A 27,742-nucleotide genomic window follows, 5' to 3' on the forward strand; every position below is an offset into this window, starting at 1 on the left:
TCCAATAAAGGAGGAAGGAAGGGTCAGGAAACCTAAGGGAGAGGCTGGGAACTATCCTAAACAGAGTGCCTTCACTTGGTGGTTATTGAATATTACTAGGCTTCCTTCACATAACCATTTTTCTGAAGGAATACTAATTTCCACAGGAACATGAGTGCTACAGTTGAAAATGTAAATGTTCCCAAGACTCTCAAGGCCCAGGTATTTCTAGACACTAGGCTATGTGAAAACTGCCAGAATACCCACAACATACTTTTTCTTTCTGAAAATTTGCATTAGAGCAGAGTGGGCATGCGCATGTATGTGCATCTGAGAAATTTGTTCAGGACAGCGTCCTCATCATCAGAAATTGATCTCTGATATTTATACAATCTGGTAAAAATGTTTAGCACATAACTATGACACAGTAGTTGTTGCAGTTTATTTGGTTTTCAATTATTTTGCATATACACATAGAGCTGAGGTATAGTTCCTTTGGTTTTGTTTTTAACTTCTTTCACACTTAACCACCTAGATCTCAAGTTCCAGGACACTCAAAGCTAATGGCTAACTTAAGGTAGAGATTGATTACAGACCATTTCAATAATCTTTTACAGGTAGCTATCATTTCTTGATGTCCTTTTATCTGCAAATATATTTATTACATTCCTGCTAAGCGCTAGTTGCATTGTCCGCTCTTCCTCACCAAACCTGTCTTGTACCTTCTAATTTTGGAGAAAGTAACACCATGTTTAGTCCAAAGGAAAGCTTCCTACTTGCAAACACAAAAATACATAGACTTTTATGGCTAAATTTACATTCTAATGCAGGTGCTACACTCAAAAGCTGCTATTACAGGACTAACAAATTGTTAAAAGTTATAACCATGTATTTCCAAAATTTCTTCTTCCAAAGAAAACTTCCCGTTCTTAGTGATCTCATGGTCTTTTCTCACTCCAATCCAAGCAATAGCTTAGCAGCAAAGCTTAGGGAAAGAATAATGTGCAAAATTTTGAATATCTTTCAAGAGATACTCACTCAGACTACTAAAATACAGTAGGAAAAGCTAAGGTAAATACCTAAAGTCATCCTTCATACCTTATGGGCCACACAACTGTTACACAAAGCCAGAAATCTAATACCACAGTTCCATATTTAGAGACAAATCACTCTATGTTATGACTGCAAGTCATTCTTTCCACTTGGAAAGGATATAATGATCTGTAATTAAGGCTATGCAAATACAACAAAGCATGAAGCCAGAGAACTTGGGACAAGTTTTCTACTTTGTTATGCAGCCAAGAAGCTTCCCTCACCCACAAGTTTGGGTGAAATTTTTACAACTCAAAGAAACATAACTTTTTAAAGACCAGAAATTCCCTGTCATGCCCCCACTCACATACAAAAACATTACTGCTACCATAAGATAATTCAGAGTGCCTGGGCAGAGGATTCCCACTAGTTCACAAATGCACTGGCTGTTTAACAAAGAGTTAACTGGCACCACGCCTATGCTACACTTGCCTACAGACCTTACACTGAAGAACTAAGGAACTATACTCATGCACTGGTAGTTAAATTGATCATGAGACCTATTCTCAGCAGCTACTAAGTTTTTTTAATGTCTCCCTCTTGAAACAAGTTCATATCCCAAGCCAAACAAGAATGGCTCATATTTGTGAAAACTGGCAAGTAAACACGATGTTAACAGAAATTAACAGAGTAACCGATGTGGATGTGTCAGCAGCACTGGACGTACACAGGGAACTATGAACATAACATGCTTTAAGACCTGTTCATTATCAGTGACCTTCCTTCAAGCAATAGTTTTAGAAGATAAAGTTTCCCCTATTTAGATCTGTAAACTTTTGGAGTTCAGTTTAAAAGGGAAAGCTCTCAAAATAGGCACCCTTTGTCCCTTGCCCTTTACACAGGAAAATGGCTACTCAAATAATGAGGCTGACCCATTTCTTTCCAGTTGTGAAATACATATTTGTGTCAACCTCAAATCTACAGAAAGCTACAGAACTCTAGGCTTTCCTGAATTTCTCCAAGTTGCTTATACTTTGAAGAAAAATTCCTAGTGATTCTCTGACTATTGCTGAAATATATTTATGACAGCTACATTTCCCTTGATCTGGCTTTCTGCATATCACACTCTGAGGTTCAAAGTCATCAAGGTGGAAAACCACAACATTGAATTTCTCCCTCTGAATCATATTCATGGCCACCTTCACAGAACACTTACTCTTTTTCCAAGTATTGGCAACTGTCTCTCTCTGTTATAAACTTCTGTTATGTACTTGGCTAAATCAACCTCCCCAACTTTGATTATGACTTTGAATATAAATGTAAAGAAACCTCTTCACTAGACTGTCATACACACGCATAGTGATCTCTTCTCACAAGTCAGTGTTGGCACTGCCCTCAGAAATATGCTCCCCTTACTGTGACCCTCTTCAATACAGAGCAAACACAAGAATTCATGTAGGGTTCTAGCAGGGGACAAGCCATTTTGATTTCTGGTAAGGTACCTTTACAGGGGTGGTATTAGGCTTCACTATCCCACGTGAACACTCACCGGAGAGAGAGAGATGTCATTTCCTACTGTCTTTAAGGACTATTGCTCCCCAGAGTTTTCCGCTTTCTACACACAGGTTTCGGAAAGAGTATTTTCTCTCTTTCTCAAATACATTAGCTTCTCCTCCTTTCAATTTTATACTGGTTGTGGGTTTTGTCAATACTTTTTTTCCTAAACTCAGTTTCAAACTTTGTAGTAGTTATACCCATGTCCTGCCTGTGATTCACAACCTGGTATAATTCACCTCTCGCTCCTCCTCCAGAGGGCAGCTGACACCAGACGTCTCAGTTCAACATGAAACATTTATTATATATTTTGAATTCTAAAGAAAATTATAAGTATTTCAAATAGACAATAAAAATCCTTGATGTTGTAGGGCTATTAGCCTTTTGTATTGACACTCAGTATAAAATATGAGTAAGGTGATCAACATGAAGATTACACCAAGAGATATACAAACATATTTTACTCTTCCCCTTCCTCTGTTAATGCTAATTTCAAACTGAAGCCTGGCCTGCAAGCCCAAATTTTACATTCTCCCACAATATAACAGTTTCCAAATGAATTCAGCTTCTTGCTTAATCCACTGCTAAACAAGCACTCCCTCAACTATTTAGTCCTGCTCATTTTTCAAGAGAACACAAGTTTATGCCTCATTCCCAAAGCAATTAGGATATTGTAATGCTGCAAACAGAAACAACAAACTTGCACTTCCTTACATACCAAGTATCTCTTGCAGTTTCCAAAGGAGAAGAGCTCCCTGAAGTGTGTGCAACTATTCTCTATGCTCATAACCTATCCTTTTTTTCCCCCTGGATAGCAAGTCTAACACCCTTGGCTTTCAGGACATTAATCCAATAACCAAATCAACTTTAACTGTTTTCCCAAGTGAAACTAAAGGCTGTAGCACACAAAGATGAACTTGCACAAAAAGATGCAGTTGATACAAAGAACTATGCCTAGAACAATATAGAACAATTCCAATTTTGGTTTTTCAACGCTTGCTGTTTAGTGGAAAAAACCTCAAGGATTTTGACCTTATATTTTACTCCATGTCAGAAATGTTAAGTTTGAGTCTCAAAAAGCAACGAGACACTCAAAATTTGTAAAACAAATCCACATTACGTAGACCGCCGCCAACAATCATTAAAGAAAAGTTTCGCTATTTAAATCCCTCCAGAAGCTTGAGATGAGATTATGACAGGAACCATGAAACTACATGTACTGCCTCATCTTCTTCTCCATTTATCTGTCAACTCAATCCTTGTATATGACTGTATTAAGACTCAAGCTCTACTGAGAAAATACTACAAATGAAAATTTTTATTCTATTTATGGCATCATGAAGAGCCTGAACAAGAACACTTCTTGTTGTGTATGCTATATGAAGAGCAGAGTAACTCCTGCACTGCACATCACCATAAAAAGGTGGTATTACCCAGATTGCTTAAAAAGAATCTACTGTGGTTGGGGGATAGGGAGGTGTTTGGTCAGGCTTTTTTAACCAGTATGTTAAAAGACATGAGATTTCCAATATGTTTTAAGCAGTTTTACATAGCTTGTATCTTCAGTACAGGGTGCTTTGAAGGCAGATCACAGTAATCAACACTTCATGCCAGACCGAGGCCCAAAACTGCACAACTGTGGGATTCATGGGTGACGTAACCCAACAGTGTCATGATGGAGGCACTGGAATAGGAATTGGGAAAGGTATGTTTTTAAAGGCTCTGACAGGAAACAAGTTCTCAAACACTTGGCAATATTCTATAGTGGATACTTTACAGTTGGGGAAGTATTAAACAGCAGGACCGACTAGGCTGATAATTTTTCCTCTGAGGTGAAGATGGGGTCTTATCTCTCAGCATACCCCTTCTTATACACTGCATATCCCCTGGGAAATCCAATGAGTTGACCAATGAAGAAAAAGATCATTAAGTTAAGGGATGAGAATTATTACATTTCAAAATTGCCTATACTTATGCCTTCATTTCTGCAGAATCAAAATTGTGCTGAGTATCTTGACTTTCCCATTTCAAGTATAAGGAGTATTTCAGCCAAAACTGGAGTTATTTGACACACATGCCAGAAGAGTTATGCTGTCTAACAAGTGTTGCTGATGGCACGTGGTGCAGGTTACTGAGGCCAGGGCTATTATTACCTTTTAGGCACTAAGAAAGTTTTGGAACAAAGGCAGCAAGTGGATGCTCCAGAACATAACAGTACAGATTATATGACACCTCTGACAAGGATCTGGAGATACTGTGAGCAGAGCCTGAATGGGTACTAGTAAAACCTCATGTGGCTCTCCTATACCTTCACATTTTAGAAGACCTTCATCTCCTTGCTTAAGAACTCAGTGCTCTCTTCCATCACAAACTTCATGATTGTAATCATGCAAGAAGAGATAATGATAACTGTTTTTAAAAAACATTTACACCCCTGGATAAGAGATGGTATCAACCTAAAACACTGAACTAAATACTCACAGGATTACATCCTAAAAGTGAGTGAAAAGATATACAGGATTTTCTTAAATTTATTTTTTCATACCATGATTCTCTCATTCTATGGGTTCTACTAAAAAAAAAAGTCTTACAGATGGTAACATATCTCTAATGTGCTCTTCTTCCCAAAACAGTAAGCATCTGGCATGCCTCCTGTTTAATTACACAACAGGCTCATGCAGGAGGAAACATTTTCAAGCCTGGAATCTTATGCTCAAACTGTGATTATACCCAGTAGCAGTTGTTGTTCATGGTCAAGAAAAAAGTTTTTAAACAGAAGGAAAAACACTGCTAGCACACAGCAAGTAGATCTTTAATAAGTTTTTATATAAGCAAAGACAGCCACATTAGAATGTAAAGAGGCTGACAGGATGTGAATTTTACAAGAACCTGTATGACAATTTTGTTAAATTGTTGACCAACACTGATCATAAACATGATAACTGAAGCCATAAACCAGCATTAGTTTACTCAGGAAAACAATATAGTCTGGCTGCATCTCTGGAACTTTAGGCATATACTGAGTCAAACTACTATTCTACTCCACCATCCTCAGAAATAGATACTAAAGTAGTTAATTTCTAACTTTTCTACTCTAACAAAATGCTCCCATGAAGACTGACACCCCAAACTCTTTTATCACTGAATAGTGCACTCCCTCTGCTGGCACAGCACAGATCTCACACCTTAGACACATTCTGATTACACTAATCTCCAAGAGGTCTATGTATGACAACACTTGTTCAGATGTACACACCTGATGCAGCTCTGTTAACACAAAAAAGGTCTGCTAAATGGCTTCCATAAGAAAAAGCTTTCAAAGGTGCCCATTAATAACTGACTTCTCTGAAGAAATCTTGCAGGGTGTGCAACAAGACACCACGGGCCACAATCCTGAGTCAACTAAAAAAATCTGTACTGCTCAGGCTAACAGTAATTTTCAAAGTGAAAGGTTTCTGAGGACTCACTGTTGCAGCATTTCTAACTTTTCAACAAGTTCTAAGGTATCAAATAAAACACATATAAAGAGTTCACAGTAGTAAGCGGACATTACAAATTCCCATTCAGTCATGCAACAGTTTCATTGCCACTGTTTGCCTATGTTTTAATAAAGTGTGAACATTTTATTAAAGCATTGCTTAAAGAGCTGATGTGCCTCCTCACATGGGAACAAATGACTTAGACTCCCCAAAAGCACTGTACTAGATGAATTTAGTACTTGACCTAATCAGAAGAGCTGCAAGAAAGTAAAATCTTTCAAGCCAACTTTGAAACATCTAATATTTTAGCTTTCAGGCAAAAGGTTAACCCTCAGCTAAGAGAGGTACAAGTTTTGTTATGCATAAGAAGGTTTAGCAGTGAATAGTCACAAGGAGTTTCATCAGCACTCACTGGTAATACACTAACCAATTCTCTGTGTCATGTGAGCAGCTGCTATTCCCTCTGCCCCTTTTAAACCTTGACATACTAGAATGAAATTCTCATTTTTGAATGGGCCTCATGTTAATAAACAAAAGAACAGCCATATGTTTTAGCCTCAAGTCAAAATGATTTTTTTCTCAATAAAACCTTCGATTTAAATATCAAAAAGGAAGGTAACTTCTGAAGTAAAGTTAATGTATGCTTCTGTGAGTTCGGCTTTCCTTCTTGCTCAGATATTTCACAGAAAATATGTTAAGTGCTTTCTTACTGCAGTGTACAAAACCCCTAGGTGTGCAGAGATAAGGGCTGCTCACGCCAAGAGATGTGGGGGGAAAAGAATGGATGATTTACAAGGACTAGAATAACAACCGTGAAGAAGCATTAAGTGCTGTTTTTGTGTACACACTTTGCTCTTCCAAATAGCTCATAGGCATCTTTGTAACAAATTATACTTCATACAACAATCAAAACAGCCTGATACAACAAACACAATCCTTGGGTTTCTCCAAGATTAAAAGTAAACCTGTGGTCTAATAGGTCAGAGTAATTCCCTCAGATAATTCAAAACCAGCAAACAGATTGAGTTAAGATACCGGGAACAAGTGTTGATAATAGGGCACTTACCTTACAAACAGACATGATGTTAATGTTGACCATTTTGTCGATTGCCTGCAAGAAAAAGTTTTGGGGTTTACTCATTTTATCTGACCAATATTTACACACCCTCTTGGTTTAAGTGCTGGGATAAATTTTCCACCTTTACTCCTTGCCTTCCTGCTTAAGTGTCAGGAACAATAAGGGGCTTTCAAAGCAAAGTCTGTGAATTGCTCTTGGTCAAGCTTCATCCCTGATTAGGGACTCAAAGAACAACACAGATGTATCACATTTTCAAAACCTGTATTTCCAAAACATATTTGCAATACTTATGAACTTTAATAAACTCTTCTATTTAGATATGTTCAGAAATGAACTATTGCATTTTGCTCTTCATTTCATAAAAATGTTTTGGTGACTTAAAGTTTATTCATCAGGTTAAAAACTAGGATTTTTTTTTTTTGCTAAACATTATGAAGCTTATTTGAAGGTGGTTAAGCAGAAAACACAAAACTGCACTAGACACAGTGCTCTACAGGGGTTTTGGAAACAAAATCATGCACCAGTGAAATTGTTCATAATCGGAGTTTTCAATGTATCCAATATAAACAAGACTGTCCCTACATTTATGAAATGTCTTAAAATGGTCATATTTAATTTTCCTAAGTGTAATGGAAAACACATCTTCCATTCACGAAGCTGCTTTCTTCCCTTCCCTTCAGTCACCTAAGGAGCCCCCACTACAAGCTAAAGCTGCTCAACAGCCACATGAGACCATGGACAGGAGCAGAATTCAAATAGTGACCCCAGAGCATCCATCTGAAATAGAAGTGAAGCAACAGGGAGGGTTATGTAAAGAACATCACCCGAAAAATGAGACTTCCGTAATTTGTTTCGTGTTATCCACCTTATGCAAATCTCAAAGATTTTTCAACACTTAATTCTTTATCAAATCTATATACTTTTGCCATATCTGCTTACGATAAAAGAGTAGAAGATACCACAGAAGCCCTTACCTTATCCAGCTCTGGAACATCAATAAAATATTCAGGATAAGAATACGACATTCCCACATTGTTGACTGAAACAAAAGCATGAATAAGATCACTTGGATGCCACCTGATTAATGACAATTTTCAAACAATACTCTTAAAATGTTGCATTTAAGACATTCTAACTGCTTCAGCCAAGTTTCCTTAACTGTAATTATACTTGCACACACACCAGTGGAATGCGGGAGAGCACTGGCAGGCCATTTTAAACGTAAATTCTCCAATTGTCTAAAAACTGGCATATTGAGCACTTCACACCCATCCACCCTCTGCTGCATCCCACCGGCTGCGCGGCCAGAGACGCCAGCGCACACCTGAGGGGTATGGGAGGCTCTGCTGGGCGTCGGGCCAGGGAGAGGCTCCCAGCGCCTGGCAGGACAGTAGGTGAAACTGTTTCAAGTCGTCTTCTTTTGCGGCAGATCCATCGGTGAAGGGAAACACGAGGCACGGCCCCGCTGCCGAGGGCCGGGAGCGGACGGCGCAGTGCGTGGGGCGGTCGGGAGGTGGCAGCAGAGCCCGCGAGCGGCCCCGGCGCTCCCGCACCCCGCAGGGAACCCGCCGCCTCTGGGGGCACCCGCTCCGCTCCTGCCTCGCTGCACGGAGATGCACCGCAGGAAACCGAGCTCCCCCCGTCACCCCCACACCTGCAAAATGTTTCCTCGCCTGCAGCGTTTAGACTTCACCGAGAATGTGTGAATTACTTAAACCCTAAGAGGTTTTTTTCAGTACTTCAGACTTGGCACGGTTTTACTCTTGGGCATAAAACCAATACCCGTTCTTAAATCGCAACCCAAACTGCAGAAAACTTTCAATTCTGTTCGGAAACAGTGCTGCTCTGCAATCTCCAACTCCACAAAGCACACTGATATGGAGACAAAAAGCAGCGACCAAATAGGATCTCCGTTTCCTAAGTATCTGTTGTTCATCTTACGCAAGTGAATCGCGTGACATGTGGTTGCTGTGGCAACATTTTACATTTATATAGTGTCTTACACCCCAGAGAATCCCAAAGTGCTCTGTATGCTCACCAGCACTGCGCACCTCCAGGCAGGTCTGCACCGGGACAAAAAAACATTGTGAAAAGGCACTTACGATGCCTTTTGTGGGAAAAAAAAAAAAAAAACACCACCAAAATAAAATAGCTCCAACACCCACGCCCAGAGCTATTGTTTTCACATCTGCTTGAAAGATATTTAAGTATCAATAGGGATGCAGGGTGTGCAAGAAAACAGGTAGGAAAGATTCTGGCCAAGTGCACCAACTTCAATCAGAGATTCACTCAAGTGACAGCTCTTTCCATCCAGATCTTGACGTATTTATTCATTAGTCACGTTGCGTGATTCAAATTTTTAACTTTTAGATAACCTTTTAAAAAAATGAGATGAGGAATTGAGGGGAACAGGGAGTTAGCAAATTCCCAAGAGATATTGATATATTTAGAAAGAGTGAGAAGTTTTAAAAAGGAAGATCCAAACTTGTTATTGCCAGAGTGAAACAGATTTTTTTCCTTCTTTTCATCCTAAAATAAACTATTTTTCAGTCCATCTCTCTGGAAAGTATTTTGGCTACAAAATGTGGCAAGGTTAATGGGACTAACCTTCGTAATTCTCTCCAAATTTAGAGTATTTATATGACTCGTGCTACAGAGAGTCACACAAAATTCACACCCCTCTGCAGACTGGGTCCCAGATATGCACCCTTCCACTTTCAGCAAACATCTCTGCTGCAAGTTTGTAACAGCCCATTAAAAAAAAAATCTGGTTTTGATTTGTACTCCCATATTTTAACTAGAAGAAAAAATGGATAACCACAGGGTAAGACACTGTCCAGCTCAAACTCCTTTTAAGAATCAGCTATTTAAGAATGGGAAAAGGAAGATTTCCCACCTCTGCTTGTTTAACATATTGCTGTAGCTAGCACATGTTCGAAGTCACTGACAGACGCTGTTTTGAACACACAGCAAAACATTATGCAAACTCTTTTAGCCTTCACACGTGGGTGAGAAGAAGCTTCCAAATATGAAGTTTACAAGGATTTCAATCTGTAAGTACTTTAGTTTTAGACTCTATGCAACTACATAATTAGAAGCTCATTCTTGAGCAGTATGTGTGGAAACTCCTATGTCTCCAAGTACAAGGTTAAAAAATAATCAGCATTGATCACTGGCAACTGTGCTCTGCTACCAACGCTTCTCATACCTACTGTTGCAGATGAGATCTGAAAGAAGAAAATATGCTGGAACCTGAAAACTTATCCCTTGTGGCTGTTCTCATTTAAACATGTGTTTTCCCTCAGACACACATGAAAAACGCAGCTCAACAAAAGCTATACCCTGAGTTGCCACAAATATTACAGAAATTAAAATAAAAGGCACTAAAGTATCAAATAACTGCCATAAAAAAATTTAGACACACTTTTCAGAGTATCCATCACCTGTGTTGAAAAATAACATTAGCCAGTGGTTTCTATTAATACAGTTATATCTGGGGAAAAGAAAAGAACTAAGTATCATGTAATTTAGTGATCTCGAGCACAAGATCTACTAAAACTGCTAGTGATTAGTTAGAAGAGAGGATTTTGTAAACCTGCACTGACAATGGCTGCAAGAAAAAAAAGCAGAGGAACTCAGCTAGAGAACACACAACTCTAGAGCATTTAGTTGCTATTTTTACCATGTTTTTAGTCAAGGTGTTCACGCAAATAACAGCAAAAAACAGGCTCTGTTTAAGGAACTTGCTTGTTTTCCTGTAATAAGCATACACAAAATTCCAGACACACACTGCTTTAGTGCTCAGTTTGTGCAAGACTATTACAGTCAGATTTTCATGATTTTGTACATCACCATAACCTAATCACAGCCTAAGAAATCACAAAAACCCTTCCAGTGTGGATATGTACCACACACACACTAAAAGGTTTGCTGTGTTGTGAGACATTTAAATATCTACTATTCTACAGCAATTACTTCATGACAGGCAGTTTGCAAGCCTTACATTCCCTGAGTGGATTTTGATAGGACAGATTAGAATATACATTAATTTTACTCTTCAAACTTTCTTTGGAACTTATTTCCTTCAGAAACAAGAAACAAACCATTCACAATTTACCACAACTACTCTTTGGACAAAACACATCCTTGGCAGTTGAAGTTACTCCAATGGCTTTTGATTTTTATAGCAATAAATACTGGTTGCCATGAGTATGTACTCAGAAGTAGTAGGGAATGTTCTGGGCTTTATCCTTTTAAGTTACTTTTTAATTGCATTTTTATATACACTATTTTGCTGAGTAGTGTTTTCAAACATTGTACAACAAGATTAATCTATTAACAGCAAAGTTCTTACAGAATATCATCATCACATGAACAACATATTTGTTTTGAAATATGCTTAAAATACCCCACAGTTCTAACTCCAATCACTGCACTTTAGGTTAGTAAAATGAGTTTTATAGTGAGAAGCATTTTATCAGATGACATATACTAGTAGATGTCTAAGCCAGATGACTTTTCATGTGTTTAACCATCACAGGTTCTCATCTCTATACCAAGTAACCACAGAAATAGAGGATATACACAGCTATATGTACTTCCAAGGGAAAAACCAGGGAACTGATAAGCAACTGCCTTAATCCTACTGTTCAAAAAAGATTCAGGTCAACTGTGCTGTTATGCTTAAACTCTTCTTAGCTTGTGATAAAACACCTTTTTGACATCACCTCAGTTCTATATTTGACTAAACAACTGGAGGGATCATGTGTCCTTTTCAAGGACTCCCACACCACCTACACTGCTGCAATGTAACAAACCACACTCAGCCATATTGCATTGCTACCAGCAAAAGAACCACAGCTTAAGAGCATGACCACAACATGCTTGGAACTTTTGAAGCAGGAGACAGTTACTTGATGTCATATTGTTATTATTAAATTTCAACAGTTGTCGACTTAAAAGTTAACAGTTCTCCCACCGGGCTTTACTCCTAAGTTGAAAACCTCTTAAACTAAGTATCTGAAGCTTGCCTAAGTTCCAAGATGGCATTAGGTCATAGAATCCTAGAATAGTTTGGGTTGGAAGGGCCCTTGAAGATCATCTAGTCAAATCCCTCTGCCATCTTAAGCCACATCAAGTTGCTCACAGCCACGTCCAGCCTGACCTTGGATGCTCCAGGGAAGGGGCATCCACCACATCTCTGGGCAACCTGATCCAATGTTTCACCACCTTTTCTTCCTTATACTTAATCTAAATGTACCCTCTTTTAGTTTAAAGCCATTACTCCTTGTCCTATTGCAACAGGCCCTGTTAAAAAGTGTCCCCATCTTTCTTATAAGCCTCCTTTAAGTACTGAATGGCTGCAATGAGGTCTCCTTGGAGCCTTCTCTTCTCCAGGTTCAACAACCTCAAGTGTTCAAGTCACAGTGCATGCAGTCATAAGCGAAAGGGCCTTTAACAATCACAGAATAACACATTGAAAACTCTCAATAAGCGTCACAATTCCTAGAAAGTAGGCACTCATACAAGCACCCTATCAGGCAGTGTATCAATAGCAAGCTAGAAAACATACAGCATGCAGCAATATAGCTTTAGTCAGACAAATAATGGCTTTGGGGAATTAGTTTCAACAAACTTCAATATGGGAAAAAGTTAGTAGGCATGCCAAGACAGAAGACCAATATATAAGATTTAGAATGATCAGATACGAACCTAAAACACCAATCTCCAGGCCTTCCAATCCTGCTTTGATTCTACTGTAAATATCTTCTCTCTCTCCAAAGTCTGCCACAATGACTTTTGTTTCCACTTTGTACTTCTCCTCTAGAAACAAAAACAGTTTGTAAAAGTTCAAGTTTGAAATAGTTGAATTCCCATTCAGATTTTAAGACTGTATCAGTTATTAGGTTTTACAAAACATTATTTTAAGTAGCTAATATTACACATAAACATTTTCACCTCTACAATAGGAATCCTTGAACTGTAACATAACCTGTGCAAGAAGTTTGTGACATGAAGCTGCTTCTGGTGAGAACATAAATTTTCAGATGATTCAGCACATTTTGTTTGTAACGGACAGCAAAGGGGGCAAGAAAGCAAATTATACAACTTTGTGCAGAAAAACAAAAATGGAGAAATCTGAAAATGGATGTACACAACAGTGTTTAAGTACAGCTTGACAAGAACACCTTTTTTCAACTTAAGCTGAATGGCCAATGAGTAGCAGACCAAGCAAAACAATTCTTTATTGCCCTCTGTTTCCATTCTCACTTCTGGTCCCATCAAACTTTTTTGATATCTAGTTTTTTCCAACATATATCAAAGAGGGAACATGTGGGTGAACAAGAGCAGACCTTCAAATCTTATCAATCCAAAACGCTTCTGATATGCTGTCATCTCCATCCTTAACAGAACAGAGGAAATACAGATAGCCAACTACATTTTGAAACAGAAGCAAGCAAGCAGTAAAAATGCTTCATATAAAAAGCAACTCTGCTTAAATCAGGCTAAATTACTTTGAATTAAAACCAGTATAATGTCCTTTCAGACTTCAAAAGAGCAGAACAGTAGCTTAACATTGCAGCGTCTCTATTTTGCTGCACCCAACTTCCACCCTAGTGTTCCTTAAGGTACCTGTATACACAGCTCAAGAAGCATTTTACAGCATTTTGCCCCCCAGAGCCATTCATAAATACAGTGCCATGTTAAAGGAAAAGAATCATTCACAAAAAAGATTAGAAGCAGCCAGATTCCCATGATGCTCCTTCCCATTCAAGGGAAAGCTGCGACTCCCATGATCCTGCCCTCCATTCATGCAGAATCATGAATCTACTGAACTCTCTGGTTTGCTGGTTGCCTCCCCTCCCCCCTACAATATCCCTAATGGCAGATAAAATTATTTCTGCTCCTTTTCCTTCTCACCATCCTCAACCTCTTCATCTCTCCTGAACAGATGCATTGTTTAAAAATCCCCTGAGAGATGTTGCTATGTCAAATGACGACGTAAACAGCATTAAGCCCCTACTGCAGCAGTAGTCTTGTGATCGCGTCAGAAGAAAATCAAGTTCAACATTTGGGGGGGGGCGAGAGGGGGAAGGGATAGAAATGGTTTATTTTTGAACACAGCTGTTACACTGTTTAGCACACACATTTGGTTTTTTACAGGACAGAGACTTAAAGGCAACACTAGAGGCACACCTAATACATGAAAATGTACTGGGTGGGCAAAGCCCAAGTCACACACTTTACACGTGTCATTTTTAACTGGTTTGTGGCATCTCCAGCTGTCTTCACTCCCACTCAGATGCTTCATGAAATGTAAGTTGCTTAAAGGACCCAAACACCACTCTCACAAATTTGTTCAATTGGTACTGTCCTTTTTATGCTAAACAGTCTTCATTAGGATTGTTACCAATCTATCTTCAGAGCCTTTTCAAATCATTACAGGGATACTGAGAGGACAACCCAAGGAAAAGAAAAATCTGAAGAACTAATACTATAAATAAATGAATAAAAAGCACTCACAGAACTATTCATATAAGACCCTTATTCAAGCCTTTAGAAAATTAGCAAAGAGCCACTACATCTAATATGTAAGCAAGACACCTATAAAAAGCTGCAGCATCCTTTTGGGCAGAAGGTGCATGGTACAGTACATAAAAACATGTGAAAAGCAGAAGACTGGCTACTGGGAGGGCCAGAGGACAAGGTCTTTTTGTCATTGCTCACTGCAAATATGTAAGGGCTGTCTTGCTCCAGCAGATGCCACCTGCTGACCAAGCCTTTCCTCCCCATTTCAGGTCAGCTTTCAGGTATCCTGTAACTTCTGCATACCCTGTGCCCTGTCCCAGAACCTGCAACAGGTGGAATGATCCACTACCTCAGAGAAAAGATTACAATGGTTCCATGTCAAATGACAGTGCAAATAACATTAAGTCACTTCTGTGTAAACTTGGCCTACTAGTCAGAGCACAAGGTGCAGAGAACAGGTGTGCTTTGCTCTGTATGAAAAAATGCAAGTGGGAATGTCATTGATTTTAAGGATTAAGATGCTCTCAGATAGGCTAGAAAAGAGAGTAGAGCACATTCATGTTTTATCTGCCAAAAAGATCCTGAGATGTAGAGTGATAGAGAAAGAAGCAAGCAGGCTACGACCTAATCCAGGATATCTGGCAGTGTCTGGGTTCTCGCTGCCCAAGAGAAAACCCAAAACTTCTTAATGGAGCTTTCAGCTTGAGGACCAAGAGGTACTCAAAAGCCATAGTGAGTGAAAGCCAGTTTTTGCAGTCATAGCTAGAGGATCTGAAAGAGCTGATATTACCTGCCAGTATGTCCAGCATTTCTGATGATATTTTGAAAAGATCTAATGTTTTGTCTTTGGAACTGGTGCTTTAAATGCTTAGTGAGAGACTGAATATTACAACATCATGCTGTCAACAGTCATGCAGCAATCGGTAATCACCCACCCGTAAGATGGGAAAGGAAATTCAGCAGATCTCCTTCACAATTCTTAACTCTGACACACCAGTGTTTTAATCATCTCATTTACTAAAAAACTCAGGTAAGATCAGTATTGACCCTACAAATAAGTTTTAACCCAAAAATGCACAGGTCCAGTTAATTTACAGGGTCTGTATGACCTTGGCTAAGATCTCTGATAATTTAGCAAGATACCAACTGCACACAACAGTATCCTGGTAAACCAATAAAAGCAGACATGATCTGCAATCACACCATCACTTGAGAAATAAGTTGCTGACCATGAACAAAGCCTTGAAAAAACTTTTTCACAGCTGTAGAAAGGCTGAATGAACCAACATTCACAACAGTGATACAGCAGGGTGGTATAAACAATGTACACGATAAAAAGACAAAATAAATTTTTACAGAATATACTGGGCTAGATTCTTAAGATTCTTTCTAAGATCCAGACAGCAATCCAAGAACAGAGTCACAGTCCAATACAGTTTTCATGCAAACAAAGGCTGCACACAAAATATATCATGGAAGGAGAATATAAAATCACTGAAAAAGAGCCTGTTTTAGCACCAGAACTACTGACTTCCCAAGGCACGTTCCCATTTTATGCATTACTACACAATACAGGATGAGACAGCCTGGAAACAAATACACTATTTAACTATGTTCTTCACACCATCAGAAGCACAAACACTTTCACATATAAACCCTTGAAGGACACACTACCTTCAGCATCCTCAGAAGAGGATACTGTCCTAAACATTGGTTAAGGTACTAGTAATTCAAAATGAGCATAATTTCACTAACTAAAATAGTCATTCCAGGTTTCACACAAACATTGTCAAGCATTCATGGAATCTTGTGCAAACAAACTTTATTAAAGATTCAGTTTGGTATTTTAAAATCAGAAACTAAATTGAGGATTTCAGGATATTTATTAAAACGATATTCATGCATCTGTACATTATTTAATTCATCAATAGTTCACAGGAAAAGAACATCTATTCTTATACAGATACGACACAGATGCTTACTTACAAAAGCAAGAACAAAGGCTTAATCTGCTCTTTAAGGAGGCCCAGAGGAGACCTCCATTTCTACCGTAGGTTGGAAGCAGTACCTCCAGATGCCAAATGAAGTTAGTTTTGTAGCCAGCAGGATCCTAAGTGAAAGGTGCTGCAGCACTGCTGCTGGGGTGGGTAGGGGAAGGCAAGGAGTAATACTCAAGGCAAACAGACTGATGGAGCTGGTAATCATGCACTTCAGCAAGGAGACACAACTCAGGAAGCAGAAAACTGAAGACACAAAGGCAGAGAGAGGACAACTCAGTGCCAAAAAGCACAAGCACATCGGTACCATCCTGAGGAACAACCAGGATGACACAGCGCTTACCTGATTTCTTATCTAAGATGGTTAATTACAACCTCACTAGGTAAAACAAAAGCTTAATTAATTCCAAAGGCCAGATCTGTCGGATTTACAGGAAACATATCCAGTGTCCTGCTATGCAAGGAAAATGCTACTCTCAACTATTCAGGCAAAGTAGGACACACCTTTGCTACTAAAAAGAGTCACATGGAAAATAGCACCACAATACCTAGAACACCAGAAAAAAAGGATCATGCCGGAATTTTTTTTAAAAAAAAGGTGGAAAGATAGAAACTACAATGATTAGGAGGTAGTAATTTTCAACACTTTTTTTTTTGGACACTTGCAATTAATTCAAAGAAGCATATCTCCTGAACTGAAATCTTGGACAGGCTAAGAAAATACTAAAGCCATTTTCAAATACAGACAAACTGGGCTTGAAAGAAGGTTCCCCTAAAGAAGCAAGTTTGTGTACTTTGATGCGACAGCAAACACACCGCAGTTTGGTGGTCAGGAGAAGCAGCTCAGTTTACCTGAGAGAAACAGAGTCAGTGTTCATGGTTTCTGTTGTACAAAGTCTTCCTGGGAAACAGGAAATCTAGATTATCATCCCTAATAAAATAGCATTAGTTCTTGAACCAGCTGCTTCAAAGCAGTTTGCTACAGCAGCTTGGATTTGCACCAAGAACATCAAGACAAATCCAGTCAACTTTGCAACAGAGAGGTTCAAGATACAAGACCCACATTGTAAGCAGGTGATGGGAACACTTCTGTCAAGATCAGGAAAAGTACATTAAAAACTCTTTCTAGAACTGAAGAATCTCATCACTTTACGTTCAAGACCTCATTCATATTGGCAATGTATCCAATTTATGACGTTCAGAGTTTACAGAAGTAATTCACTGTGTCATGGATGGATGGAATCTGTTTACCAGAAGGTCCAAGTACCTTCAGACTGTTGATAGCAGACTATTACTCAGTGACATACTCACCATACAGAAGTATGGTAAAATTGGCTTCAGATAACAAGAACTAGCTTTTTCTTACTCTTTTTAAAAGTGTAAAACTCTGAAGCTGACTACTGGTAACCTAAGGAATAGTTAAAAGGAAGCTCTGTTGCACCTCTCGCAAAGGAATACTATGCTGTTTCCACATAACCTACGATCCCTATCTACAATTTAACAGTACTTGCTATGTTTTAATACATTTTAAAAAGCATATGTGTGTGTATTTTTGGTGAAACACTAAGGAATGGTTCGGATTCCTTTCATTCAAGTACACATGCAAGACTTCCATGGAATTCCTTATATGCTGCACTAGTTGCACATGTAAACTCACAGATATGGCTCCCTTAAAAATAGTGACTATTTCTGAAAATTCAATCGCATTGAAGTATAGAACGGGTAAAAAAAAATGCATAAGTTATTCAAAATGTTACAACTCTGTTAAACAGCTTCAAGTTTCAATATACACAGACATACACAAGTCAGCTCCTCACTTCTCAGCTTTCAAAGCCCACTTGGCAGAAGATGGCTCCCAAGCCAAAGTCCACACATCCTTGAGCCACAGAGGCATGTAAGTTTTAATGTGTTTATGCAGTACCGTTACTACAGAACACAGAAAGAAAACACACTTTATTAATACTTGCCTCCATTTGCTCCACTCTGCCTCCCACTACATCAAAATACACTACAATTTCTAAGACACACTAACCAAGTCAGAAAAACATTTTGAGCAACACACAGGATCAATCAATAAGCCCATTCACCCAAATATTATGCTCAAAATTGTAAGCTTTCCTAAATCAAGCTTGTTCTAATTACAAAGCTCACTAAAAACACAAAATCAAGCAGCCTGTGAAAAACAGCTGCAGCGGCGGACAGCCAGGGGGGCTGCACAGTCAAGTCATTGCAATGTTTCCAAATGTCGGCGTTATCTCAGGCAGCAAGACAAGCACAGCTCTGATGCTCCCCATGCTCACCCCCTGCCCCAGCACGCCCAGTGGGGCCGGGCACGAGAGGCACCAACAGACACTGCACGTGCGGCCATCCTCATGCACCAGAGTCGTGCATCCCCAGAGCAGCACTTCGCCCTTGTGTGGTTTTCCTCACCACAACCTCAAAATATCCACTATGGCTGAAGCTGCACAAAGGGTTTGTTTGGGCACAATCCCAAGCTGTTTCAGAGATAAGCACAACATGAAGTGCGGGAAGGTTGTTATTGCATGGCCCGCAGTACCCCAAACTCCCATCCCTTCTTTCCTCTTTTCCTGAAGTTATTTTCAATCCCTTCCAAGACTTTCTTTGGACCGTCATTGAGGTACTGATTTTTACACAGCATGAAGAGAGCTATTTTCAATTTACTAACTCGTTTTAGTAATGGCATATGGACTATTTCCCATACTTCCTGTAACATTTTCTTTTCCTTAATGTCATTATTATTGCCCAACTGTGACACTGTGTACACTTGTTATGTATATACATGTAAACATTAATTTGCACAAAGTTACGAAAAAATCAAGTCTAAATTCTCCAGCCATTTAATTATTAGAACACTAATCGAGAAAAAAAGAACAAAAAAAAACCCCAACACATTTTTCAGATACAGACTCAACAGAAGGAAATTTCAGAATGACCAGGAAAAATACTTTGCAAGAGGAATTTATGGGTCATTTAGAGAGATTGAAAGGTGTCACACACAAAAAAATTGTGCCCTTACTCTCAAGTAAATTTCAAGACATTTAAGTCATGAATTACTTGAATTAAATTTTGAAAGTTAAATAAGTTTCTAGGCTAATTCAGCATTATATTTTATGCCTCCAATTCAGTATCCACAGTAAAATGTTTATTGTAGACCTAAGACAGACATCTAAAAGCACAGTTTTCAGGGATCTCCAAAGTGCTACTTGTAAGGGAAAATACATTGTTAATTACTCCACATCTAATGCCCAAAGCAGTGTAGTGCCCAGCTCAGCACTGAAGTGTGGCACATGCTTAAGGAGTTACACAGCAGGCCTGCTTTTACCCATTAGTTAATACCATTTTGAAAATAGTTGCTTTCTCACATTCAAGGATTTTTTTTAAGAATTTGTTGTGCAAAACAAATTACATGAGCTTCCTTTCTCTGTAAAGAGCTACCAACTAGCACTATTTCCCTCACCAACACGTACTCCTGAAAAAACATAAAAGTGATTATCACCATTTCCTCACCAGAGAGGTCTATCAGGGATATTTACAGCTTTGACAGATAAAAAGAACTTGATGTAATTGAACCTAACCTGCTACAAAAGTGACGTGAGACTAAAATATACATTTATAGAAGGAAGTTGCAGGAGGACAGCACTGTTTGCATCATTCAGACCTTTACTGTGCCGAGAGTGTCTATTCCATGCAGAGCCACTTAAAAGGCCTAATTTTAAGTCTCTAGGCAATACAGTTTCCACCCCTTGCCCTGAAACACATTCGCAAAGCAGACTTTAACCCAATCCAATGTGAAAACAGTCTAATACTTATTTTTCCATGTAATATTCTGCTTATTTTACACTGAAAGTGATAAGCAATATATTGGCACTATTGTGTTAACAGAAGGTGTTTAATGGCCCAGAGACCAGCACAAGGGCTCTTGTTTTTGGCATCCATAAAAGCTGATGCTACAAATAGGTTGTTAGCAGAGGCAGGCATTAAATTTCTGTATATTACAGAAACTACAACCTATTCTCCCACCCAACTACTGCCAGGCAGAGGCAGCAATGACCCTGACTATTTGCAGGGATGACAATTCCTGGTTGTTCAAGTCTGGGTTTCAAAGGTACCAAGTAAGTTATCTTCCCATTGATCCAGTTACCTAACATGTACAACACACTAAGACTCAAGACACCATTAGGTCCCAGATTTAGTCCTGAACCTATAGACACAAAATACAAACTATGAGGTGTGGAAGAAGCTACTTCTGCTGTAGTTTACATCCAGAAAAGGAAACCCAAGGCACTTAACTTGTATTTAAATAACCTTTACACATTTCTTTTCCTGGACCTCACAGGTTTACAAGCTATCAATAAATACAGCATAGGAACACTCTGGCAGTGAGACTCACAGCAAGTACCTTCTTTCTGGAAGAGACTAACAGTCTTGCCATGTGTGAAAAAGCATCATCTGCTAGAACTTGCCAGCTCACTTAATGCTACATGGGACCCATGATGCCAGCAGCTGAACTTTCTTAAACGGGTTTTCAACCTTAAAGCCAACTATGGTAAGTGGTCTGTTATTCCATATGCTCACAATAGATATTTAAATGAAGTCCTTTTGCAAGGATGCCACTAGGCATCTGCAGAACATTTTACCCGTGGCTTGTCCTACCCTGCTGCTGCCTCAAAATTCTCCTAAGAGGCAAAGTAGTTCTAGAACCACATCCTGTAGCTTGCAAGACATCTATCAAGTGTTTCTTTCTAAGCATTCTGCTCAATTTCTTTAAATTAATCCAGGCAAAACTTCACTGAGACAATTCAAGAAAAAGATTAGAAAAAAGAGGGATTAAGGAGGAAAAATCCCAATCGAAACCCAAGAAGCAGAATTCTTACTAAAGAAAAAAAAAGAAAAATAAGTTCCCTTTTCAATTCCTCTATCAAGGTACATCTATTTAAATTATTGACAAATTAATAGAAATTATCAGTCTTGAATCCTCTGTCAGCTCTCTGCAGTGTCAAGTGCTCTTTTAGTAGCACCTGCTCAAACAAGGTGAAAACAGAACTTTCTTCACGTCATTCCAGGGAAACTTTCTTCAGAGATGAAATCCAAGAGCTCACTTTGAATGAAAGATCCTAATACTACAACTTTAATGTGAAAGGTGACTTCAGTGCATTAAAACAAGTCCAAAATATTTGAAGCCATTTTGTCAAGTTCAAGAAATATATGGGGATTTCAAGTATGTCAACCTGAACCTGACTCAGATGATAGAAGGCTGCAAACACATTAATTTACCTTGAAATAGATCACAAAAGGTCAAAATAACTGCCAGATTTCCTTAGTCTTCAAGTTAAGCTCAGGCAAGTGAACCTTGTCATTTCTGTGCAGGAAAAGTAAGAAGATGATGTCCCATTTCCTCACAGAGTTTGTCTGCATTTCAATGTTCTCTATTAAATGCAAGTGCTCCTATCTGCCAACTCCAAAATGTGAGAAGGGTTTACTGAGATGCAGCAAGAAAAATACAAGTGACAGGCAGAGATTCAGGAGCAAAGTGCTCCAAGACGGGTGCAGCTGAGCAAGTGCAGGGGTCAGATTTGCCATGGGGGGCATTGCCCATTTGTAGTACTAGGTCACAGTAAGGGCTGAGGCACAAGCACAGCAATCAGCATCAGGTCTGTTTCAGAATGCTGCCCACTACCTTGATACCAAGAAAGCAGAAGAAACCTCAAAAACTCACTTGCCTCTGAAATGGAGAAAGAACATTTCTGGTTTTGGCATCACATCCCATTCTTGTACTCAAAAATCATGCCAGATTAGTAAGAAGACAACAGATCACAAGTATGAGCATGACAGCTACCAGTTACAATCCACCCCAAATCTTAGGGATAGAGAGTAGTTAAAGCTGAAACTACCAGGACCAAGCAACTTCAGGTACACTACACACTGAGGTCAGGAAAAAGTAAGCTACACAGATTTTAATAGCAAAAACCTGTATTTTCTTATGGAAAGACATGTAGCAGATTTCAAGTTTTGGACACTAGTTCTCAAACAGTATGAAAGACTTAAAAGGCAATGTGTTCCAATTAAATAGTCATTTGAGAGAATTTTTCTCATTTCAAAGGATTTATTTGGAGCTGATTTTATTACCTGGGTGTATGTAATACTAAACCACCAACTTTAAAGCAGAAAATGGGAAATACATTTTTAAAAGTTTTCAATTATATAGTAACTGATGACAAGTTCAAAATCTCCCACATTGGTTTTACATGCACTCGCCTACAAGTAGATATTAGACTTGCAAGCAAGAACACTACTAAGCTACAACTTTTTTCTCCTGGCTCTCAGCTCATCCCCAACTCCATGACCTGTCCTGTGAAGGCACCAGCTAACAATGTACAGAAATACCAAATTCTTCTGACAATTTCCCTATAGATAAGCTCTCTTTAAAGTGTTTTCCCTTCTTTTCTTGTTTGCACTACATTCTTTGTATTTCAGCTCCTGTGTAAATGAGTTTCTACAGCAAAGCAGCTCTCAGGTCTGCTCAGAACAAACCCAGCAACAGTAGTGCAGTAACTGAAGCTTTTCCACCTGCACATTCATGGCTCTCGAACCAACTGCTGGCATAGAGTACCTGAGATGTCTTGGGCCATATTATTAAATACAGCAAATCAAGGAACAGTCTCATTATGTGGGACTCAAACAACCATCTCCAATGCCAGAGAAGTTTTCTTTCTGATCCTCCCTGAACTTTGGAAACGTTTAACAATGTAATACAATAGACACTTTGGAAAGGTGCTGAAACAGTGAAGCAGCATGAACTAAACTAGGCCAAGCATTCTGTACAGTGACTTTAATAATCTGTGCTTCTGCATGACAGCTTGATTAAAAGATAAATATGTTTCCATAAAACTTGGGTAATTCCATGCAGTGGTGGTCCATGATGACTGAAGAGGAAATGCAAATTTTTTTCTTCAGTCTGTGGCCTACACTCTCTTTCTTAGGGAAGAGAAAGCCAAATTTCTATTTCATAGCAAATCCTACAACACCTAAGTCTTCTGCAAAAAATTTTACCTTTAAAACATGCTTGAAAAGTCTTCTAAAGTCTTTAACTACCTGTAATTAACCCATTAATTTTTGTTGCTCAAACTGAGCTGCAAGTTAACATCTGGCATACCTGTAATATCAGTTCAGCCACTTTAAGGTGGATATGCACATAAAAAAAGAAAAAAAAATCAGATCCAGGTCAGCTGGCATTGAACATCATCATCATGGCTCGGCTTCACGAACGAAGATTTGGGAAGGGCTCTCCCCACGTGGGTGTGCCCTTCGAGCCTGCGCAGTGGATTTTTTAGGTGAGGCACAGCGTGCACAGAACTGGCCCCACCATTTAACTCCTCAGGTTCATCTGCCACAACTAAGTAAGCTTGGACAGTGACAGTGAAGTCCTCAGGACTAGAACCTACAGCCCCCAGTATTCCCAGGAGGTCTCCCATCCAAGTACTAACCAGGGCAGTCCCTGCTCAGCTTCCGAGATCTAACAAGATTGGGCGTCAGGGTGGCATGGCTGTAATTGGTTTAACATACAGAAAGACATATTAGTATTTCCCTTACAATGGTGGTTATGCAACTTGCATTTTGTACATAGATATCAATCCTAACAGAAGTATGGCCTATGAGTGAAAGAAAAGAGTCTTCTGAAATAAAATGAATACACCTGATCCTCCAAAGCTCTCTCATTTGTGGCAGAGTACATCCATCCATTCAACAGGATAAGCAGGACTCTGATCAGTGAAAACAAGAATGAAACAGAACACATGCACAGAATCACACAATTCAAAGAACTGGAATTAGTTAAACAGCCATTCTTCCTTAAAGTGATTAAGAGCCGTTACTCAAGAGGAAAGAGCCCATGTCAATTTGAAGAACAATTGCAGGACTACCATAAAGTAGTTTAAAGCTACCTTAGGAGCCTGTAAGAAAACCACTCAAGTAGTAACAGTCTTAGTACTAAAAAAGCCATCCACCTTATATATGACAACATCTGAACAGACTGCAGAGATCACATGAGACAATACAAGAAAATTCTGTCCAGATAAAACCTAGAAGGATCTGAAAGTGCAACTCAGACTTGCTTGATTATGCAGACTATCCTAATCCTTCAGCATATGTCACAATGAACAAGACATACTTTTCAGTAGCTGAGTGTTGTCAAAAGAAGTGTTCTGAAAACTCAACATGAGTCATCTCATTTCAGAATGGTTTAGGAAAGGAAGCAGAAAAATGTTTGGGTGAGGCCTAACAGTAATTATGTATTACAGGCTGCTTCACACAGGTACATGTACCTATTTTTTTCATCTGAAAAACTCCCCTAGCAGCTATCATGTAAAGTGCCAAAGCTCAAAGCAGTAGATTTATCTGTCTTGTCAGCATATTCTCGATTCCCAGGGAGAAATTTCTGGACTGTTACAGAAGGGGTTATGACCTCTTTCAGGAAGCTCGTCACCTCGTGCACAGGCATTTGATTCCAGATCAAGACATTCATAGAAACTTCTATTACAGCTTTATTCAGCAAAACAACCTTACGTAGCATTGTAAGAAACGTGACTGCATATGCCCACATATGCAGCAAACTACCACCCAGCTACTCAAGCGAAACACTCAGAAGGAACACCTTGTTGTAGTTTCTTTATGTCCACTGCAGTAAGCATCAGTGATTACAGAGGTTACCCGAGCAGTGACACCTACACTGCGGCATTGACCCTGTGACTGTATTGACTGTAGCATCACAGGTAGGTCCAGACACTGCAGCAACATCCTTAAATTCAGGACACCAATGAACAATGCCAATTACTTCCAAGTCAGCAGAAGACAGAACTTGCTGATAACTTCACTATAAGAAGGAAGGAATGCTCTCTACAACCTAAACATACATGTAAAAAGGAAGAATTTTTTGACTAAAAAAATCAGAGACAGTGGCATTTATATCAACTGTATGACCTGACTCTCAGTGAACCAGCACAACAGTTACCATTAAGCAAGTTGAAGTCTTAAAGAGTTTTTCAGTCACTCTTACATTTACTCAACAGCCCCTTAAAACTTAGTACAGGATAGTGGATTGAGACTTCACCTAAAAGATTATGATAAAGCACTAAAAAATTCACTGGAAGTTTTAACAAACTTAAGTCAAAACAATACATTTATGACCTTGGAAAAAGAGCAGTTTTTAATAGTTATCTGCATAATGTACACAAGCCATTTTAGGAAAGCCTAAGCAAGACAACAGAGGGTAACACAAAAGCATAATCTTAAAGGTTTCTTTACCCAACATCATTATGATAAGAAACCTGTTTTACAGTACACAACTCCCACTTCTGCTTATCAAAACCGTTTCACATGGCTACATTCCTCACTTTATCTTGACATATTCTGCACAAACTAATAACCTTGCATGAAATATGCCCTAATAAAAGAGATACCGAGTAGAAGAGGAATGTTTTTGTGTTAGATTATGCTTTGATCTGACTGGAAAACCATGTGTCAGCATGAGACTTGAGGATACTTTCTCCTAACTGATCCTGTACAAATATCCATTTTATATTTGTGCTTGGAATGAATACTCAAGTATTCATCTAATCTTTGAGTAGTTTATTCAAAAAAAAACAAAAGAGAGGGAGGAGGGGGAAGCTGTCCACAATAAATTTGTGTACTTGTTAAGACAACAAGTAACACAAGGAACAGGTTTTCAACAACTTTTCAGCTACAAAGAAACAACCCTTGTGCCTGAAGCCCATGAAATCAAACTTGCTCCAAACTGAGAGAATATTCAGATGAAATAACAGCTACTTGTTCCTTGCCTCATTATGATTTTAGACAACTACAATGTGGATAGGTAGTATTTAGGTCTGGCCTGGTAAACTGTTCATATGGAAGACTAGCAGTTTTAGGAGTACTTATTTCAGAATTGAACCCTATTGTTTTCAGAAGTATGAACATGTGTAAAACTAATCTGCAAGGCCTTTACCACTTGTATCTGTAACATCTGCATTGTGCACAAGAGCAAACCTTTTTCAAAATCAGAGCTCTATATACATTAGCATTTATGAAATTCGCATGCAATTGCATTTATTTATAAGCATGTCTGTAAAGTTTAGGGAAAAAGTTTTCAACTCACTTATTTCACTAGAAACCTGGTCCAGTTTTTCTTTTGACCTACTGATTAGAACCATCTTCATTCCACGTTTTGCTAACTGCAACAAAACAAAACAGGAGTCATTAGAATAGTCATATATCACTTCCAAGTTAGTATCCTAATTTAAGGAATTGCAAAATTCATCATTCATCACAACAATATATGACCAGCAAGTTTGAAAACATACAATTTTAAATAGAGACATGAAAGGGAAAACCAGGACAATACTCCTGTGCTATTTCTCACTTAATTCCCTTCACACCGGATTTATTATTTTCTCAGTCATCTAATCCAGGTAGACAGGCAGACTTATAAAATAGAAAACCAACAGCAGATATTTCACAGAACTTCTACAACACCTCTGCAAGTCAGGGGAAAGACATTATTGCCCATAATGAAGTTTAACATGCCAAGTTAAGATATCTATGGTCACTTGAACATCTGTGTTGCAACTCAATACTTACTTCCTTTAGTAAGGCTCCACTCTTTCTTTGTACTAATCATTCATTAAATTACTCCTGCAGCTCTTTTAGGGAAGCTGTCTCTGTGGACAGAGCATACCCTGGACATCAAATCAGACCTACGACTGCAAATTTAAAATGAGATCTAACAACTCAATGGAAAAGTGTCTTCACAGAAAGAGCCACATATCTGAATTACTCTGCAATGAAAACAAAGTTTGTGACTACTGCAAGTCTCTATTCCAGGGAAAAGTAGAAACAACATATCCACAGTTCATAGTGACACTGCCTTTCAGACACTTAACATCTATATAAAAAACAGATGTGTTCTCATTGCTCCAGTAAAACTCCTTCAGTCCCTTAGGAATCAGACGAAAACAGCAGATGAGAATGGCTATCCAGTGGAATCTAAAAACAAACAAACAAACCCCACCAAAAACCCC

General features: G+C 38.9%; 1 protein-coding gene across 1 annotated transcript in view; it reads right to left on the bottom strand.

Moving 5' to 3' along the window:
* The window catches only part of HSD17B12 (hydroxysteroid 17-beta dehydrogenase 12), an 83,180-nt gene that overhangs the window by 18,382 nt on the left and 37,056 nt on the right, over positions 1-27,742 (bottom strand). The window contains 4 exon segments of the mRNA XM_071558636.1: positions 7,111-7,155; positions 8,097-8,161; positions 12,835-12,945; positions 26,821-26,896. Of these exon segments, the coding sequence (XP_071414737.1) occupies positions 7,111-7,155; positions 8,097-8,161; positions 12,835-12,945; positions 26,821-26,896 (297 nt within the window).

This window comes from Pithys albifrons, chromosome 6 (genome assembly GCF_047495875.1).
Source record: "Pithys albifrons albifrons isolate INPA30051 chromosome 6, PitAlb_v1, whole genome shotgun sequence".
Lineage (NCBI taxonomy): Eukaryota > Metazoa > Chordata > Aves > Passeriformes > Thamnophilidae > Pithys > Pithys albifrons.